Source organism: Pyxicephalus adspersus, chromosome 3, assembly GCF_032062135.1.
Source record: "Pyxicephalus adspersus chromosome 3, UCB_Pads_2.0, whole genome shotgun sequence".
NCBI classification, from domain to species: domain Eukaryota; kingdom Metazoa; phylum Chordata; class Amphibia; order Anura; family Pyxicephalidae; genus Pyxicephalus; species Pyxicephalus adspersus.
This window is the reverse complement of record NC_092860.1, coordinates 25,263,350-25,284,492: the sequence shown is the minus strand read 5'-3', so window position 1 is coordinate 25,284,492 and position 21,143 is coordinate 25,263,350. Positions and strand designations below refer to the sequence as shown.

Below are 21,143 nucleotides of genomic sequence, written 5' to 3'. Positions count from 1 at the left end.
AAAAAACTGAACTATTTGTTCCAAAGCTACCCATTTGTTGTAAGGGCCTTGAAAGAACACAGATTAAACAGCATGTGGCCACTTTTGGAGATACATTGTGAGTTTATGCAAAAGGTAACAGTGATAACGATGACAAAACAAGCACATGAATAGACAAGTGAAAGATAATGGGATACTACAGGAAATGAAACAAATAAAACGATAAAGCAAAAAGACATGCCAGTGAAACCAGAATCACAATTTCAATGTAAAACTAAGAGTGGGAAAAATAGCAAAGAAACAAAAACAGTGAAAAATAAAAGTGAAGAAGCATGCATGCTTTCACAACTCCTCAATGAATCTACACTACGCACTAAGAATTTAATGAGATGATAACATATGCGAGTAAATGGTTCAACATGATTAACAACATTTAATTGTACAGTTTTTTTTAATAAACCAAAATACAGGTGTGTAGTGCATTTGCAATTTCCCTACTTGAGGTGCTGAGGGGATTCAGGAACACCTTTTCAGCACAGAGAAATCTTACAGCAGAATGTTAGCCCCTGGATGTGTACAAAGCTCTGCCATGGCTTGGCTGCCTTACATGCAGTGAGGTAGAGATGGGGTGACTGAAGGTGACCACAAATTACCTGCGTCATCCTCTGCCAACACTGCACTTTCTTCTTCCTCCTCTTCATTAGGTTTCAGCTGTACAGGGGGATTTACAATCTGCTCTCCATTGCTTTCAACTATGGTCTCCGTTGCTTCTTGTGGTTTGAGGAGCTGGCTCAATAGGACAGCCAGAACGCTCTGCATATCTCCCTGAGTTCCAAGGCCCTCGGATTCTGCTTGTTCAAGGGCTGGCATTTCTTTAGGGGCCTCCACTTCTGATGTCACAGCTGTAGAAGTGGCTAATGCAGTGATAGATTGGTTAAGGGCTTCCAGTTGATGTTGTATGTCCGGGTTGCCCTGAACATTCAAAAGCTGAGATATCTGGGTGACACTTAGATCTGTCTGACTTTGAAGAAGATTTAGCAGGATAGCGAGCTCACTTTGATTAAGCTGCTGTGTAATATCCCCTAAGGCAGCTGGAAAATAAACCAAAGCAAATAGCAAATTAGCATACATGCAAAAATTAAAAGAACACCAACATCTTATAATGTGGTCTTTACCTGGGCCTTTATATTCCCAGTAATGTAACCAATAAATACCTAGCAGTTTGGGGTTTGTGTATGCTGGATCCTGCTGAGAATTTGTGTGTCTACCACAGCTGAGGGGTGCGACATGTGAACTGTGCAGTGGATTTTACATAGTTTGCAGAGTTAAGAGGGTATATTCCAGCCTATACGATTTAATATACACTGACATGCTTTTTCAGATGTGTTGCAATGAGATTTCTAAGGTCTCCAAGTAAACGAAAATATAGTTCAACACACAACGTTCAAATGAATAAATCTGTCAATGTCAAGGTTTCCGAAGCAATTTGTTTTTTTTTTTTTGTATGAATGATAAAGGAAATCACCCCACAGCGTTCTAATTCTGTCTGTATTTCCATGCAAAAAGCATTACATTTTTTTGCATGGAAATTTATTTTACATTACAGGCCTAGAATTCTTAGACATAACTCACCGAAAAATGTCCAGTATTTCAAAAATACAGCTATTTTGTATTGAATCCAATACAAAATTATTTGAATTTCCCATGGCTCCTCCCGCCGACGTCACCGGAAAACCCCAGAGAATGTCTCTGCATTCGCGGGCTGGAGATCAGAGGGGAAAGACGTGTCCCCAGGACCTGCGGGGACCAGCAGGACGCCGACAACCAAACAAGTTAAGTGGGTTTTTTAAATCTCTTTAGCAACCCCGAGTGTGTCTCGGGATTACCGCTTTTTGCATGGAAAATCCACCCAAAATCACACTTGGGATTACCGCTGGGGTGGGGGTGGGGGGGTTAAACACAATAGTTCAAAAATATCTGGTTTGATTGAGCGGTAGCACCATAATATGGGGCCAGTTTTGGTATTTTTATGTCACCATTGCTCAGGTGTTCACAAAGCTTGAAAACCTTGCATCCCTTTATTTTGCAATCCCATACAAACCTAGTGGTCAGTGTGTTATATTCACTGAATATTCTTTCTAGGGCAAAATTAATCTAATTATGACAGCACATTACCAATTTATGCACTGCTCCAATTACCTCTCAATATTATCATCATTAAACAGTAATTATTTACTGCAAAGCAATTTTGCAGCAAATGACAGACCGATACAAACAATGACACAGGAGGAGGAAAGGATGCTCCCCGAAAGACCTTACAATCTCTTCAGCTGAATCTAGAAACAGGAAGCAGACTGGCATAATTGTGTTGCTTGATTTTAGAAAACAATTTTCTGAGGTGCGTTACCTCCTCAATGTGAACATAGAAGCAACTTTATGGGACAGAGAAGTTTGATGTTACCCCTTGAGCAAAACAAAGGAAGATCAAAGTACCTGAGAAAAAAGGCAAACTAAATCGCCTCACTTCTGAGTGTAAAGAAAAATATTTCCTTCTACCAAAATGCTGGACATATCCAATTTCTTGCAAATAACAACAAATTTGATCGGTAAAGGGTATGACTACTTACTTAAGTCCGCTGTAATAGGTTCTGTTTTGACTGGCTGGGGAGGAGCTGGGCTGTTGTTTTTGACCATTTCTGTGCCAGCTGTTGCTATGCTTTCTTTTCTTGGAGCCTTGATAGCAGGTGGCTCATCCAGATTGATTCCGCTCTGTCGCTGCCTCCTGCGCTTCTTGCTCCATAACTCATGGCAGTCTTGCCAGTGGGGCAAGCTATGAGAGAAATTACTTATTAAAACATATTACAATTGTCTAGTTTACGAGGGGGTGCTGAGAGATTCCTGGCTTTGCCCCCTTGATGAAATAGAAAAATGAGTGTGGGGACATATGACAGCCTAATATCTTAGTATGTAACTGTGCAAATATCAGGTCTTTACGATTCTTAAAAGTGTTTTTTCTTTTAGTGAGAAGCTGATGACAGAGGCACAAGCAAGTTTCACGTTGTTGGAGTTACGGGCTGTCATGAAGTTTTTGTTTCTCCAGGGAAAGTCAGCAGGGGACATTCACTGGGGTAGAAGTGTCCTTCCTACAGCACTGTCAAAACCTGAATATCTCATTTCAAGACTGGGCATTTCACCATTGAAGAGGAGCCCCGCAGTGGGAGCCCCCCCCCCAACCTCAACTGACCCTGCAACCTGCGATCTGTCCATGAGTTGATTTTTGAGGACCGACAAATATCCGCAAAAAAGATAGCCCAGGTACTTGACATCTCACATAAGCGTGTTGGGTGAAGCATCCAAAGCCGTTTTGGCCCATTTTGAAGCTGCACGGGACTTTTTGGCTACGTTAGTGACTGAGGATGAAAACTGGCTCCACATCCATGATGCTGAAACCAAGGAACAGTCAAACGAATGGCGCCACAGCATGTCCCCACAGCCGAAAAAGTTCCGTACCCAGAAATCAGCCAAAAAGACGGTCTTCTGTTGGTGGACTACCTACCTCAGGGCTCTAGTATCACCCAACAGTATTATGCTAACCTCCTGGACCAGCTAAAGGAATCAATTAAGACGAAACGCTGTGGAAAGTTGACCAAAGGGACCCTTTTATTGAAGGACAATGCACCTGCACACATATAACGTTGTGGCTGACAAATTGAACACCCTGGGTTTCCAATTGGTCCACCATCCCCCCTACTCACCTGAACTGGCCCCTTCGGACTATTATCTGTTCCCGAAGAAACACCTGAAGAGGCAACGTTTTGAGGACATTTCTGACGTCAAAGATGCTACTGAGAACTGGTTTGCGGCCCAACCAAAGGACTTTTATTTGAATGGTCTATAAAAGCTGCAACTACGCTGTACTAAGTGCATCAGTCCCAGGGGGGAATATGTTGAATAAATGTGTTTTTTCATAACTCTGGCTCTCTTCCTTCTGGGCAAAGCCAGGAACTTCTCAGTCCCCCTTGTATATGGTTTAACATTAACATAAGTCAAAGCTTACCCAAACTTCTCAAAAGTCAGTAATTCAAATGTGGGTTAACTCTCCTCTCTGGTCATTTTCCAGGATCTTTGTCCATCTAGATTGGCTAAGCCAAAATGACATACCACACCCATGCATGCACACAGGAGTTCATTCTTCAGTCACTGTATACACAGCTCAGTGTACATTTTACAGAACATTGTGAACAGCCAGGTGTGTGTGTCGCTTGCACAATGAATAGACTGCCTGCTTGCAATTATTTTAAGTTTTTAGTCTAACTCCACTTTACTTTAATATTGAAATGGTGCGTAACTTGCCATCTAAGATAAAATTTACATCTCTCAGTGACTAAAGTAATGTGTAATATCCACAAGAAATTCCAGTTTCAGCAACTAAACAATGGTGTATTTTACCACTTCCCCATTTACAACTCAAGCTGCAAGAAAATGTCATTTGTACAATATACGGTAAAAAAAAAAACCTCTCGAGATGCCAGCAAGAAATAGTTTTTAATATAGTTTGATATCAACAGTCTGCTAAGTAAATCTTCCTCTCTTAATAGCAAACCAGAAGGTATTCTTAATAATATAATTACGGGTTATAGCAAAATTAAAGACATTGATAATGGGCTATACTTACTCTGGAGGAGGCATCTTACTGATATCTACATCCTTTAGGAAATCACTCAGAAGAGCCTGTTCTGCAGTGCAACGCTTGTTGGGATCCAGGGTTAGCATGTGGTCTAGAAGATCCAAAGCAGGAGTTGGAATGCTTAAAATAGAGGAAAACAAAAGAATATATGTCAAAAACTTCTTAATAAAATACATTCCTAAGGGCCTTGTTTCAATGAGATACTTTTAAAGTTAGATTTCATAGCTTTAGACCTACAGTAACCCTCCCTCCTGACCGGCTTTACACATATTCTATTTCATAAAAACAGCTAATTTTGTAGTATAAAAGATCATTAGTGTAGGTGGATCTGAACTGAAAACCTGATGGTTGCCTTGACAGCACCCTGAAATATTTACTATATTCTATAATAAACCTTTGTGGAAAAATACTGTTGCCATTAGATTGCTAGTCCCACGTGATCTGGAAATGTTCCTACTGTGCTACCTCGTTTGCTAAAAATGAAGCAATACCGAGAGATCACAACTTTAAGGATCTCTCTGCTGCATTTTCCCTGAATATCTGCAATTTCTAACTTATTTATAGAGGCAAACTTCTGCACAAGACACAAAATCTTTACATACATTCAAGCTAAAAGCTTTTAACCAACTCACTAGGAGAATTCCTCCCGTAACCGTCGTCTATACTGCTTCTTCGGCTTCATACTATTGAAATATGGTAATTTGATAACATCTGGCCAAACAGCTGGACAAGGGCTTCCACAGAGACGGCTGTAAGTAAAAAAAAAAAAACTTATACATATGCTCATTGTATACAAAGCGCAAAAGCAGATTTTTTTGTTTTGTTTTTTACTTCTATTGTAACAAACTGGAAGTCGCTACCGAAAAAAATAGGTGGCTCCAAGATTCCAGTGAACTTTACCATCACCACAAAGCCCAATGGGCCAATTTTTCCATCACTGCACTAGGAAAACTAGGATGTACCCATTATATAAATGAACACACAAGATGGGTAAAATAAACAGGACCTTGGTCTATTCGTGAATATATTAAGCATGCATGAGTTCACTGAAATGTATTTTCACTTAACTTGATACATGCAACCACAAAAGTAAACAGTTTAAAATAAATACCTAATCAATTCTAGCTGAGCCAGCTCTTGATTAGCCTGGAATATTGGTTTCTTTGTGAAAAGTTCTCCAAGAATGCACCTGAAAAGAAAGAAAAATATTATAGGCATTCATTATTTGCCCAGTCTGGATTCAAATACTGAAAATTTCAAAGCTGAAGCTCAAGAAGTTTAATACATCTAAAAATAAAGCCAATGGATATGGAACGTAAGAAGGTAACTGACAATACTGGCAATCTGGGTCACAGGAACAAAAAAGTCTCCATTAAAGTTTTTATAAGCACTAACCCCTTAATCAATAGGGCCATAGTCTTTCTCTTTAGACTTTGCAGCAAGAAGAAAATAGACCACAGACTGAACAGAAGGAAAATATTAAAATATATGTAGTGAACAAACCAATCACATCAGCACATCAGCTGTAATACACACAGAAACAAAAGGAGTGTTTAAATTCTCAAACGCCATACAAAAAAAAAAAAAAAAAAAAAATATGTATATACATTTTAATCATTACGGCCTATTGTAGCTCTTACAAATCAAACATAATACCTATATGTGCTCCTTCTTTTACCCATTCAGATGTACACTCACCAAGAGCTAAAGACTTTGCATAACCTGGTCACATACACAAGTGTTGAGTGATCAGAAGTAGCTAAAGATTAAAAACATTCCAGGCGTCCTCACAGAAACAAGTCATACTGGCTTCATTAGTACTGTGAGGACACTGCCTCCAATGTCCGGGGACAAAACCTACATCATCAATACGTAATTAGATGGGGTAACATGAAACATGTTGTTTTAAAATTTACAGGTCAATTCAATTTTTTTTTTTAAAAAAACAAAATCACTGATTGAGGATTTTAAATTGGTCTGTAGATGCAACATATCAGCGGGCTACCAAATAGTAGGTGTAGTTTCTAGAAAAACCATTTAGCTTGCACCAAGCATCCACTGGATCATAGTGATGAGCAGTTGCCGGTCTAAAGCTTCTCTTGGGAGGAGGATCTTTTAGTTTATGTGTGTCAATATTTGTGCAGGGAAGCAAAAATTGAAGATATGGTACTGAGTGGTTTTAGACTGCAGTTATATTCATTTTAAAAAACAAATAAAATTTGGCTGTACACAGCCACAGCAGGGCCTAGCTTTCACTAAAGGAAGATATTTAGGAAGCAAATTCCTTACATTGCAGATATTTCCTATCACTTCTTGTTGTACCGTAACTTCTGAATAACAAATACAAGTAAGACTAAATAAAGAATAAAAAAAAATATTTGAAACTGTTAAATAGGTAAGAATATAATTTATTAATTTTCTTGCCTCGGTGGAGATCGAGAAAAAAAAAACTTCTAAGCAAAGAAATGGCAAAACTAAAGGTATTTGGAGAACATAGAGAAAAGGTTACATTTACTTACCCACAACTCCACACATCTATAGCGGGTGTGTACCTTTCTTCCCCTAGTAGCAGCTCTGGAGGTCGATACCACAGTGTAATCACCTTATTTGTGTACGGGCGACTGCAAAAAAAAAATTACAAAATGGGACATTCAAAACTTTGAAATTTTGAGGACTTTGTACTTTAATACCTACCTAGCGGTATTCCCGAGTCTGGCTTTTCATACCAAAAGCGGTAACCCCAAGCCACACTCGGGGTGGAATTTCTAGGGAGATTAAAAGTCCTATCCGGTTCCCACGTCCAGTAGCATCTGCTTCCCCTGGTGATGACTGGCCGGCGTGTGAACGTGAGGCCAGGGGAAGCAGATGCGCATGGTTGTTGGCCATGTAAAGCGTGTAAAAGCGCTTTAGATGGCTCTGACCTGTCAAAACCTAGAGTGCAGCTGCTCCAGGACATGTGACCTGAGTATAAACCAAGATGTCATTTTCAATGACATTTTGAAGGCAACATTCTTGGTTTATTACCGACATGGTGGTAGTTATAGCACTGGAGCCTAGACTATAGCAGAAAATCGATCCCAGGGAATGATATACCACACTGAATTTGTGAAGTTGTAAAATCAAGTAGTGTGGCTAAAAAACCTAAAGCAGATCCCTGGAGCATTTTCTAATGTATTTTGGATATTTAATATTTAGAGTCTTTAGTTTTAAAGTGCAACTGGTATTGACATACATTTAATGTGAAACTCCACTGACTTCCATTTGCAGTCAACATGGCAGTTCAGAAGGTTTGTTTGGTTTGCTTTGAATTGCAATGCATATTGATTTAAATATATCTATATTATTCCCACATAGCTTAAGACATGTCAACAAAAATATGGTAACACTATAATTACCTTTCCTCTGAGTTGTATAATCTTGCCAGTCCAAAATCCGCCAGCTTGATCTGCCCACTGTAAAAATAATACAAAGTGAGTTTTATTTAGGCCTTTACACAGCGATGACATGTGAGGAAAATCCTCAAAAACTAGCGGTCACCTGTTATTCAGCAGGATATTGGAACACTTGATGTCTCTGTGCAGGAAATTCTTTTTGTGACAGTAATCTAGTCCTTCCATAAGCTGTTTCATAAATGATTTGATGTGGTCTTCTGAAAACTGCACCAACCCAGACTCCAAAAGCCCCATCAGGTCATGGTCCATATATTCAAACACCAAATAAAAGGCACCTAACAGAAACAATCAGTCAGTATTACATAAGAAATCCTGACAAGATAACGATTTGCCGCAATAGGCTACCAATGCTAAAAGTGTGGTCACCTTTGTCTTTCTTAAAGTCCAGGGCGTCCTGCTTGTCAGTGACAATCTCCTTCATATTCACAACACTGCGATGAATGAGTTGGCGAAGGATTTTTATCTCCCGAATAGCAGTAATAGGAAAGCCCTCTTTCTCATTATCTAGACGCACTTTCTTTAAGGCCACAAGTTCTCCTGGAAGATTATCATTAAAGACAGAATTAGATTTTTTAAAATTGTATCAATTATGTTTCTTTTTATTCAATTTCATGTAGGCATGTATGTGTATAGAATGCATGTTACATTCCATGATAGCAGAGGAAAATAAAACGTCATTATAAAGTCTGCTGTGTTAAAGCAGTGTACCATTAAACTCTCAAATACTGCCATTATATACTTTGTTTTGTGACAGGTAACCTGCTTGTTGGACTAACTTTCTGCATTAATATTTCCAATTGGTTCAGCATTTTTACAGTAACGTATAGTCACAACCTTCTTTTAAGGGAAGGGTTAAAATCCATCAAGTTTTAAATTGCAGTCTGTAAGCCAACCTCCTATCTATCCTGTTAGCCATCATCAACAAAACATAAAATAATGGCAAATCCAAAAACAGTCACCCTCAAAACAGAAAATCAATCAATGACAATAGGGAATAGCTATCTAGGACATGAACTCGTCTATATTTAAGGAATTTTTTTTACTTTACGTTTTGTTTTTATGAAGGACTTATCACAGAACACAGAGAAACAAATGCCAAGAGTTTTAACCCTTTCCCACTCTTTTCAAATATGTTTTGGGCAAACATTAACTGACAGAGAAACTAAACCTATATTTAAAAAATACAAAAAAAAAAATATATCTGACCATCTTAATACAGAGGACGTTAAGTAAAAGGAATAGTGGTCCAATACAAATCCAGAAACTGAACATGCTAAAGTTAAAGCACTTTTCTATTCCTGAATAGTAGAGGTAGCAGAGTTGAAAATGACTCCAAAGGTATCAAGGACCACACTAATTAAAATATGTTATTAGTTGGAACTGCACCATGGAGTGTAGGAACATGCATAGATGTACATTACTACTGTGTGCTGTGTTAGGGCAGCCTAGTTGTTCGAATGCCCAAAGCACCTTAACAATAAATTTTAAAAAAATTAGACCTGTGCTAATTTTGGCAATCAGTTGGATTGCTTTTTCAAATGAATTGACCCAGATCACAAATATGTGCACAGGCCTTCAGTATAAGGTCAAATAAACTGTTTCCATGCAGATTAGATTCCTGCTGTACATACATCAAGTTTCTCAGCCCTCACTTCTCTACAGGACAGAAATTAAATTAAGGTTAAAAAAAAAAGCCGATAAGCACTTTGTCAGCGACAAAATTAATGCATCTCTGCAGTGAGCAGTTAAGAAGGATGGTAGTTGTGCATTTCTGCACTCCTTTCCATGCAATATCACACGTCCAGACTGCCAAGAGCTTTAGCTGAATGAGGATGCAGACGAAGCCGGCCTTGATGGTAAACAATCAGCTGGTGCGAAGAAACTGTTGAAAATGTTCAATTGAATTTAAATGAAAAGAGACATGCCCTGTGAGCAAATTTAACAGGATTTTAGGGAAAGTTAAATAAACGTAAATGTATTTAAAATAAAATAGCTGTGTTCGATTTCTATTTTTTGCTGTAATACAAAACAGTGCAGACTCTTATCTCTTCTGACACCCATAAGATCAGCATTTCAACTTTATGCTTCTGCTACACAGATACCACTAATACTCTTGGTAGTGGCAAAGGGAGGCTTCCAATTAAGCCTAATGGGAATAAAAAATGTCCACTGACCCTTAGCTTAAACTTGGCATATATAGCAGGGTTCCTGATGTCAATCCTATCTCACATTTCTATGGGCATGGAAAATCTTGTCGAGGAGCTGGGGAGGGCCAATAAAAATATCAGCAGTCTGCACATGTTGGAGCTCAGTGTATAATGCAGGCAGCTGGAAATGCATGTGCGCAGGAGTTACATAATTTAAGTCTGACCAATTAACTTCCCTAGCAGTAATCCTGAGTGTGGCTTGTGGTGAATTACCCATACCAAAAGCAGTAACTCGAGCCACACTCGGGGTGGAATTGACAAAGTTTAAACTGTGCCTGCGGTGTCCGGCATCTTCTTCCCTGGCGATGCTAGCCAGGCATCTGTGTAACCTGGCAAAGTTCGGCCAGCCGACCAGGGGGGTGGGACAGTGCGGCTGGGAGGCGGGAAATTTAATATACTATTTTTAAATGTACAGCTTTTACATTTAAAAATACTTAAAATGCATACTGCCAGGGAGATTAGGATGGTCAAGGATCCAGAACCTGAAAGAGGACTGGGTGAAGATAAAGGTGTCGCAATGGAGCGCAGACAAGTAAGTTTATTTAAAGTACAATTAGGAAGGCAAGCCTATTTTATTGCAGAAAGCACATGTTCCTTCAGAAATAAAGGACCTGCCAGGAATTTTATTTTACATTTATTTGTTCAAGAGTATGTGTGTCTGTGTCATAATGAAAGCATTTTAGGAGTCGAGAAAAAAAGGTTGTGATTTAGTAGGTAAACTTGCACTGTGAGAAACAGGTTTAAGCGTCCATTGGTTTTATTTAGCGATTTCAACAATATGATGTTTTTAATTGGACTTTAAGAAGCCTTTGCAATTCAGTGTTCAAGAATAATAATTACAATTTTTACCTAACACCACAAAATATTTGAGCGTTAAACCATAACAAATATAAAAAAAAAACATACCTGTATCCTTGTCCTTGGCTTTGTAAACTTGTCCATATGTACCTTCACCAATAATACCAATGATATCAAACTTATCAACGCAGCGTTTACCCCAGTCAATCTCTGTCTGTTTCCTCTCTCCATACCGAGGGCAGCATATTCTGAAAGAAAGGTGTGTATCATAGGCAATACATGCACTGTTAGGTAGGATAATGAGATTTTGGGGTCACATGCAATGCAAAGCTCTAGGTGATGTGCAAAAAGAGTATTTAAATAGCCTCAAGAAGACTAGGTAGATTCACTGAAAAAAATAATGATATTCCAATTGCATGTGCACAAAAGGCATGTGTGGATACAACAAATTTGCACATATATAACAAAGGAATTTTAGAGATATCATTTACATGGCAACTCTAAAAGAATGAGCTGTAATGTTTTTTTTTTTCAATGTTATCTATATACAAAATCTGAGCATCACAGTTTTTCACCATTTTGCAAGCACTTGTAGTTTTAAAGATTGACATTTGATTTACACAGCACAGTCTTACCACTGTACGAAAAAACTAAAATTATATTGCATATATTCATTTAATTTCCAATGTAAGGATTACTTTGAGAAACATTTGCACCAAATTACTTCAACACAAAAACTATAACTACCATTTTATTCTACTGGTACTTTACTTTCAGGCGATATTTTTCATGTGTGATTAAAAAAAAAAGTGTGTAGATCTAACGCATTAAAAATAAACATCTGAAGGTATGTAGTAACAATCAAACTGCCACCACACTAAATTATTACTTAAAAAAATAATGAACAGAACTTACTTTGGTCTCTTCCTTGCAGGTGGTTGCGGAGGTGTTACTACTTTGGGTTCTGGAGACTCAGGAGGAGATGGGTCTCCTCCAGGGAGCTCAGGAGGTAATGGAAGGTCAGTCAGGAGGTGTCTAGGTCTCTGCTCCTTATTTTTCTTGACAGGTTTGGGGAGGACAATCTCCATTGGACTGCGAATAGAAAAATGTCATGCCAATGTCACAAAATTATTTGTTTCTCCAATACCATGCCTGACCTCTCACACACCTGACATCTCTCCCTGAACTCCCTGGGATAAAAGGCCCCACCTGCCAGGACAGTTAACCCCTAGACACCACGTCCTGTCTGGCTGAGGCATCCTCCTTAGGCAGGTTTTGGAGTGGAATGAAATGGCCCAGTGAATCTTCCATTTCAATCCAGAGCCCCAGACCCTGGAACAGTTTTTATTCAACATGCAATTCTTGGTTGCCATGCTAAACATGGGCTCCTTTCCAAGAACCCTATCGCCTAAGTGGATCGAAAGACAAAAATGGGGAAACAACAGTGTTAACAGTACTTTTTCATTTTTACTCTGAAAGTCACAGTAAAGATTGTATTATTTACCCAATCACAAAGCTTTATTAATTAACAAATGTGACCACTTTATGAGAGCTAGGCATTCTTTGGTCTAACAGGTGTGATGTATGTAACTTGAGGATGACTTTAATATTACAAATATATTTATATCACGCGAACATAACTAGCAGCATTTCCATTGTCATGCCACTAACTGCTGCTGCTCTGAGGAGCGTACAATCTAACGTCCCTATCATAGTCTAAGGACATTTTTTTAGGGGGGGGGGGGGGGGGGGGGGGGGGGGGGGGACGACACAAACTCCACGCATATAGTGTCCTGACCAAGATCCAAACATAAGATCCGAGTGCTGCACAAATGTTTGCCACATAGCCACTAAGCACTAATTCAATTTAAACTTTGGAGTACAAACATTCTTGACTTTACCTACAACTACTGCAATTAGAGAAAAAACAAACAGCAAATTTACATTTCAGAATGCCCAAGTTGTATATGACTTGAAAGCAGACTTAGAAACTAGGAGAACTTTAAAGCAGGTGACTCCACCAATAACATACAGCATCTAAAAAAAAAAAATAAATAAAAAAAAATAAACAGAAACAGCATAAAAACCACAAACTCACCTCTCCATGTCATCTTCTCCAAGCAATAGCGGTGGCAGGGGTAAATTAGGAAGGGTTGAAGTTTTTATATGTGGGATAGCAAGACTGACAGCTGAAACCGACTTAGTGGAAGAGATAGCTGGCGGCTGTGTATTTGCCTGAGAGGATATAGTTGAAGAGCGTGTATGAATGGAGGATGTTACTGTGGCAGCCAGGGTGACAGAAACAGGTAGAGACGTCAATGTAGGGGGAGGTGGGAGAGGAGGTGGAGGTTGTACAGATACAGCTGGTGAAGGAGGAAGAGGAGGAAGCGGAGGAATTTGGGGAGGTGGAGAGGAAGCAGGTAAAGGTGGTTGAGGAGAATGCACTGGAGGCAGAGGAGGAGGAATATCCTTTTCTTTCTCTTTGTCCGTCACTCCCTCCTTTGGTGTCAAACTTTCTTCTTTTACTGTAGCAGGTTTACTGTCCTTTACGCCTGATGATTTTACATCCTTCAATGGTAAAGGAAGTTTCCTCTCATTCTCCTCTGACTTACTGGAACTAGATAATACTTTAGCATCTACATTTGCTGCCACTGGCAGTTCCGTGTCTGAAATAGATTTATCAACTTTAAGATTTTTGTTTGCCTTTTTGGCATCCATTGATGGGGGTCCTCTTCCATCTCCAATCTCTTTTTTAGTCAACTGACTTCCTTTGGAGTCTCTACCAGCTGCAGCAGCAGCTAATGCCCGCTCTTTTTTCTTTCGACTCAGTTCAGCACCCAAGCTAGAGTTTAATGGTAAGCGGGCAGGTGAAATACTGGAATGGCGACTTTGGGACTGAGACTTTTGCTTCTTACTACGAGACGAGGATGATTTTCTTGAGTAGATGGGACTGCGGCTTCGGGATTTGGCAGATTTCCTATATAAAACAGAAAACATTATTAAAATACACTGGTACAAAGGTGAAACAGTAGAAATACAGGAAGTGAAAGTAAGTTGGTTTCCCTTAGTCTTAGCCGCATATACAGATTACTTGCAAAATATTCATCTACAAGGTTGAATGGGTAATGATGGCAGGTATAAAATACTATATGTAAAAGCGTTACCTGAAAGTTAATTTATTTTTGAAAATGGTCTTCACAAGCAATGATTTTAAGGGACCTGCAGCAACGACCATTAAATTGATACTAGCTGGCTTCTTACTGAAACCAATGCTGTGCCTAGTCCTGGTCGATAAAATTAAGTCCATAGGCTTGAAGTGGTTAAGTAATGACAACTATAGTACCAATTTGCCGCTGCCAAAATGATGGATGAGAAGTTTGCAGTAACCAAAAGCTAACATGCAGCCCCACCATCAGTTATGAAAAGCTGCGCAGGTTCCTCTCCTGTACTGAAAATGCTTACCTCTGATTTAACTGCACAGTCCTAGCAGTGTGCATTATTATCACTACCTGGCTGGAGGATGACCAGCATAATATAGGCCGGGGGTGTCCAATTGAACACCTCAAGGGCCACATATAAGACAGGATTGTTATATAAATTAAGCCATTTTCTCACACTTTGTAATACATGCCTTACTACAATTATTGCCATTTAAAAAATATGTGAGGGAAGCAGTCCGATACCCATGATCAAGGCCTTTCATTTCAGCCTTAAGTCCTTTAAATGCCTACTGTGCAAAACTGCACCACTGACTGCACCCGGGAATACAGCAAGCTGCTTCTGCACACCTGGGAACAAAAGCAAACCACACAACAGATGACCACACTTTCAGCAAAACGTGTCACTTTCTTGGACTGCCCTGTGTTTCACACTGAAGCTCACTGTAGGTCTGAAATGGCTTTTACTGTCCCTGAGCTGCCCCTTTCATCACTGGATTTCAGTTATGCATACTCAAGAGTCACATGAAAGGGTTACCAACATTTTCTGTTTCAGGAAGCTATATAATGCACCCTTCAGCCTTTTCCTACCAATCACGAGCTGCCTGTAATACTCAGAGAAACACAGAGACCTAGTGATGGGGGCATTGGGTCAAAAATACAGGAATGCAATAAAACAGAAAACTTTTATTATATTTGCATGTTGGGAGGAGACAGGGAACACAAAATAAGCAAATTAAACCTCAGTTTAAAAAAATAAATAAAATTCAAACTAATTAAAATGAAAAAAAAAGTTTTTACAGTTACTTAAGGCTGTGTTAGGTTGATTTAGCCTTTAGCTGACATGTTACCAGAAAGGAAGAGAGAACAACTGTTTTGCAAAACAGCCAGAAATTAAAATATTTATTTATTTATTTATTTTTTTTTAATAGAGTAGAAAAGTGCTGGGTACCCGGACAGATTTTCATTTGTCTTTAAATGTTTGGCTTAATGTAAACCGTAACATAGCCATACTCAGATCAATTTATTACTTTATGCTTTCCAGAGGCTCCATTTAGATGCCAGTTCTCTGTAAACTTAGACGAGTCTTAAGACTGTGTGATGGAACAGATTGGCCCAAGACAGTTTACTTGGGCCAAAACTGAAAAAGCAAAAAGTCACTAGGAGGTAGAGCTAATTGATAAAAGAAACCATGTTTTGCCAAAAAACAGCCCTGGCTCCTGGTAGCTTTTTTGTTTCAGCCCTATACTGTACGGTGCTGTGCAGTACATACAGTGTAAAGTTCAGCTCTGGATACAGCGGCACCCCATACACAGGCACCCACCAGGGACATTAGGCACATGTGCAGAAGTTACATCATTAGTAACCATACAGTGCCGAGGAGAATCACTGTGCAACCTGGAAGTCAGCTGTTGGGTCGGTACCGAAGATAGCAGTTTTGAAAGACAAATCAGTGACAGGATTCCAGACAATTGTCATTGTTGTAGGCTGCCTGCACCTACAGCGGTACTGCTGTGTGTATTTCCTGATCATGGCAGAAGCTCATACATTATTATTATACAGTATTTATATAGCGCCGACACATTACTCAGAGCTTTACAAAGTCCACAGTCATGTGTTCCTCCATACCTAAGTCTCCCCTTCCCAACACAGTAGTAAGGGAAGGGTAATATTACTTTGGCATGAGCACACAGAAGGGAAAAAACAGGTTTGCTTTTAAAGCGACCTTCTCACTACAGGACCAAGAATAAGCAAAACCACATCCAGCATTCTCCATCTTATAACTGATTACTGCAGATATTCCACACAACTGAAGGTTCTGTCCAGTACCTTCTACTCCCACTGGTTTGTGCATCACATAGGAGTAGTGGCAGCAGGAATATTACACATACACTGAAGTGTTTATTACCTGCAAGAGATATGGATCAGAAAAGTAGCAAAGTCTGAAGCCACAGACCGTTAGGCTGGTTACACACATGCAATAATCTTTCATGATCCTTTCCAACAACAAACGACTGCTGTACATACAGCAACGTTCTGCTCTATGGAGAACAGACGGGAGGGGGAGAACGACGGAGCGGCACCCTGCTGCACTCTCTACCCTTCACTTGCATTATGATTGTTCATCCTCCACCGTCCGTGGATCCGCCAGGACGGTCGTTTGGACAATTGACGACGAGCACTGTACACACGCAAGATTCTCGGCTGCTATCAGCCCTGAGCCGATTATCAGACGTGTTTACCTAGCCTTAGAATGGTAGGTGCACTTTTGTTTTACAATGCAGCCTTTGTTTACTGTTGATCCTGCCGTGTTGGGCTGTTTAACCCATTGGCTGCCAGGAACTTGATCTTCTCAATAGCATTGAGAGCAGTGATTTTTTTTTTAAAAAATGCATCTGCAGCTTCTCAGGTTTTGTGAATAAGTGATTTGGGCCTCCTCAAAGCTGCTCTTTTCTGTGGTCAACTGTGGTAGAAATACATTTAAAAGTCTAATAAAAATAAAAGAGGAAAAAGTAGATCCCTAAAGATGCAACTATAAAAAATAACCTATATTTAACTGTTGATTTGCCAGAAATAGAGCTATATGAAAATTTGCCAGCATTGAGCTATATGAAAAAAGGAAAGGAGGAGCACGCTATATTATCAATTTTGAGTTCCCAATCACATGGCGTCAGCACTGCCTAATATCCAATGCTGATTACAAAGAACACAGACCTCCACTCTTCTCTATAACCCCTCCTTGTGCACAGGAAGCAAGAAGAGGAGGAAAGCAGTTCATTTCTGGCTAAATTTAAAGGTTATTTTTTGCATCAATTAAACAGCTATAACGAAAAAATACCACAATTTTTGGTTCATTTAGCTGACCAAAGGGTAGAAAAAAAGTTCCTTATTAGGTTTTTCATACACTTCAAAAGGTCCCCAAACCTACAGCAAAAGTACATAAAAATATGAGCAGTCAATAAAGTACATAACGTAAATGCCAACAGCAGAACACATAATAGATACTGACATCCCTGGAAGAGTGAAAGAAATAGAGCCATCATGCATTTATATAGATTTTTAAATTGTTGAGCTATAAAGGCTTTTACCACTTTCAGTTCCATACATAAATAACACAGAATGGCGGAGGTGCAAAGAAAAGTCAAAGCAGAGGTAACCGTTCTCATTCCTAGCATCAGAAAAAAAACTCATTTCATTGAAGCAAAAAACTGTGATGTGACAAACTAAGTTCAAACTACCTGAAAAGTCACAAACATTGAGATGCAATCACAAGCAAAGAGAAACAAACACTTGGAGACACATTTCAAATTAATATTATTAATAAACAGGATTTATATAGCGCCAACATATTACGCAGCGCTGTACATTAAATAGGGGTTGCAAATGACAGACAGATACAGACATAACACAGAGGAGGAAGAGCGTACAAATGCATGAGAACACTTTGCTCTCACCCTAAGAAAATCTCCCTAGAATGTACAAACAGCAATAAAAACCTGACAAAGGTTTTAACCCATTGACACCATGTCTGGAGAAAAAATGACTGCTTTTGTTTTAACTTTCTCTTGACAGACCTAAAAATAAATAATGAAAAGTAAGATTTTGCAAACAAACCAGCTGTTCTTGAAGTTGTACTGTTGTACTGTACTGAGTCTGTTACCGCAGAGTTTTAGCTTCTTCAAACCAGTTTTGAAGTCTATAGATATGCAAAACATACATGCTGCAGGTCAAAAGCAGGTTAAACACACCTATCAATATATTCTAAACCCAGAATCATTTTAAACTGATGCCACGGCACATGCCCAAAGGCTGTTGATACAGACCTTTTCTTTAATGGAAGCCCTTGTAGCTTTCCTTCAGCCTGCAAACATAGTGATATATCTGGGAATAAGGGAATTATGTCTCAATTCTCTCTTTATTATTTGGCTTGGCCCCTCAGACACCTAGCAAGCACCTAGGGCACCGAGAGCTCTCTGGCATATGTATGCTCACGTTATGATTTGCAGTTTACAATGATCTGTCTTCTCTTCAACCCACAGACAAATGTATTAGACAAAGTTCAGTAATGTGAACTGAGTGGGGTGGGTTCCATTAAAGTAAAACTATTTTCCTGCACAGGCAAAATAGAGGTGTATTTTAAAAGTAAACAATTTCTGAAATAAAGTAAACCTTGTTAATAAATTAAAAGCATATATATACCTGGGCACTGGACTGCGGCTCACTGAACGCTTGGATACAAAAGGACTACTGGACCGTCTGCGGCCATAAGGGCTTGGAGATCTCCCGCTGTAGGAGCCGCTTCCCCTTTCATAGCTTGAGGATCTCCTCCTATATGGACTAATGGAGCGTTGTCTCCGGCTGTATGGGCTGGGGGAGCGAGCATTGCTCTGGTACCCAGAAGGCTCTTTGTAGCTAGAGGGACTTTCAATATTTTTCTTGTATGCCTCAAGGTAGTTGGAAGGAACGTGTGAGCGATGCGGACTTCCTTCATAGTCCAGCCCACCGGAGGCATCAGAATAACTATCATCTTGTCTCGGGCTGCTCCCATACTTCCTCCGAGGACTACGTCCTTTTCTCTTAGGACTGTCGGATGTCTTATAACGTTTGGAAGCGTCTCTTTTGCGGTGGCCCTTGCTGCGGTCCTTGTGACCAGACTTAAGCTCCCTCTCCCGCCGTGATTTTTCCCTATGCGCTTTAGCGGCCCGAACATCTTTGTTGCTACTTCTGGAACTGCGGTTATGATCCTCCTGCTCCTCAGCAGGCCTTTTGGTCGCACTGGACGTCCTCTCCTTGGAGCTTTGCAATTTGCTCATGGCCACTTCCTGGCTTTTTTCTGGTTTGCGCTCCTTTTCCAACTGCTTACTTTTAGACACTTCCTTGATCCGTTTATGCTGATGCCGATGCCTTGACCTGTGTGCCTTATCGCTTCTCTCAGACCCCTTACGCTCATCGTTTTCTCTTTTCTCTGGTTTGGTTGGAACATCGTCAGAAAAGGTATCAGAGTCCGAGCTAATATCATCGTATTCCACAAGCTTCAGTGTGCTAGGTGCCAATGGCTCAGACGTAACAGGCGAGTCCCTGAGGTGCTTGGCCTTGTGCCGCTTGTGTTTAGAACTGGGCCTCTGCCGCTCTTTACTATTGCTACTGCCACTGCTCTGCGGCATGATAGACGTTGATCCTCCACTGTCCTTTTTGTTCCCATGCCGCACTTGGTTTGGCATTCCTTTGCGGGGAACAAAAAAGGGAAGGGGGAGGGGAGGGGTATTCCCCACAAACTTAAAAAATCTGGGGATTACTTGTGCAAAAATTACAAAGTAAAGAAAATATAAGCCAAAAAAAAAAAAGTTGCCCTCCTCACCCTGGTTCTTCTGACATTCACAAAAAAAAGTCTGCGCTCTTCCTAACTAGAGGGAGTGCGGTGGCACCTTGGTTCAACGTGAACTAAACTAGCCTCCCTCCATATAAATCTCCCCGGAAAATGAAGAACCTTTTCAGCTCCAATTCATATATTTGTAAACAGAACAGAAAATCGTAATTTTTCGTTGTCCGGTTTGGTTCGCTGCAAACTCACGAATCAATGACGCTTCTTAAACATTTAATTATTGCCTTGCGTTCAGCTTTCCAGAATCGACCTTTGCGGGGTATTAATGTCGGATAACATGAAGATCATCGTCTAAATGATCATGATTAGTAAGTGTCTGGAAACATGTAATAAAGGAGTTTAGGAGAGGCAGTGTGCGGCCTGCTTATATAATTCTTGTGTGCAGATTCCTGGGTGGCGATGCCAATGTGATGAGGGGATGCCAAGGAGTTGGTGGCAATAAAGAGGCCCTGTCCTTGCTGGGGAGAAGTGTCTCTTCATACACAGAGTGCAGCAGGGTGAATATCTGGCTCCATACAATGAGAAGGCAAAGAGGCTCCCACAAGCTCTGCTGATGGACATGAAGCTGAATCCAGGCAGTGTCCCTCAGGCTGGGGCTTTCCACCACATCCCACCAATGTCCTCCAGAAGACGATGCCCCTTCCTCACTCTCCCCTGACACAGAGTATGACTTGAGGCCTCTCCAGTCCTGCCTGTCAGCACGGGGCGGCCTTTCCTTCCTCACTCCTAAGCTGCCGTACTCGTCCTCAACACAACCTCCGCCAGCTCATTTCTATCACCAGCTCCGCCAAGCACAAGTTCCTCCGTCACCGGGAACTAACTTCAGCGGGAAATAATCCGGTTCCCCCGCGAGAGGCGACCGCCTTGCGTTACCACAGGCAGCAGGATACCCGTCTAAATCTCGCGAGAACTCCTTTTCCCACAGGTAGCGGCCTTCTCACACAAAATATCGCGAAACTTGCTCACTGCCAGGAAATATCGCGAGATTTCGGACATGAACTATGACAGATTTCAGCCTTGCTGCTGAAAAACTATTTCTCGCGTGATTTCATGCTCTGCGAGGTTTCTTTTTTCTTTTTTGTCACTAAACTTTATTGAAACTTTCCAGAATTTCAAGGCGAGAGCTGTAATGTGGGTGTTGCACGTGAATACAGCTTCACCACACTTTTACTATTTGCTTTACTAATCAGTACCTATTTT

The 21,143-nt window shown here is 40.3% G+C and overlaps 1 protein-coding gene across 10 annotated transcripts in view; it reads right to left on the bottom strand.

Annotated features, from left to right (window-relative positions):
- Positions 1-20,830, bottom strand: part of CDK12 (cyclin dependent kinase 12) — a 41,060-nt gene extending 20,230 nt beyond the window's left edge. For all 10 annotated transcript variants that reach the window (XR_011919744.1, XR_011919746.1, XR_011919749.1 and 7 more), the window contains exons 1-13: positions 18,761-20,830; positions 13,222-14,100; positions 12,039-12,215; positions 11,232-11,371; positions 8,485-8,655; positions 8,204-8,393; positions 8,062-8,118; positions 7,186-7,287; positions 5,778-5,855; positions 5,299-5,415; positions 4,655-4,786; positions 2,607-2,809; positions 633-1,070 (exon numbers count right to left, since the gene is read on the bottom strand). Coding sequence is in view for 2 of the 10 variants with exons in the window: in XM_072404003.1 (XP_072260104.1) it covers positions 633-1,070; positions 2,607-2,809; positions 4,655-4,786; positions 5,299-5,415; positions 5,778-5,855; positions 7,186-7,287; positions 8,062-8,118; positions 8,204-8,393; positions 8,485-8,655; positions 11,232-11,371; positions 12,039-12,215; positions 13,222-14,100; positions 18,761-19,782 (3,706 nt within the window). In the remaining 8 variants the exon portion in view is untranslated. The remainder of the gene's footprint in view (positions 1-632; positions 1,071-2,606; positions 2,810-4,654; positions 4,787-5,298; positions 5,416-5,777; positions 5,856-7,185; positions 7,288-8,061; positions 8,119-8,203; positions 8,394-8,484; positions 8,656-11,231; positions 11,372-12,038; positions 12,216-13,221; positions 14,101-18,760) is intronic.
- Between the last annotated feature and the right edge of the window lie 313 nt (positions 20,831-21,143).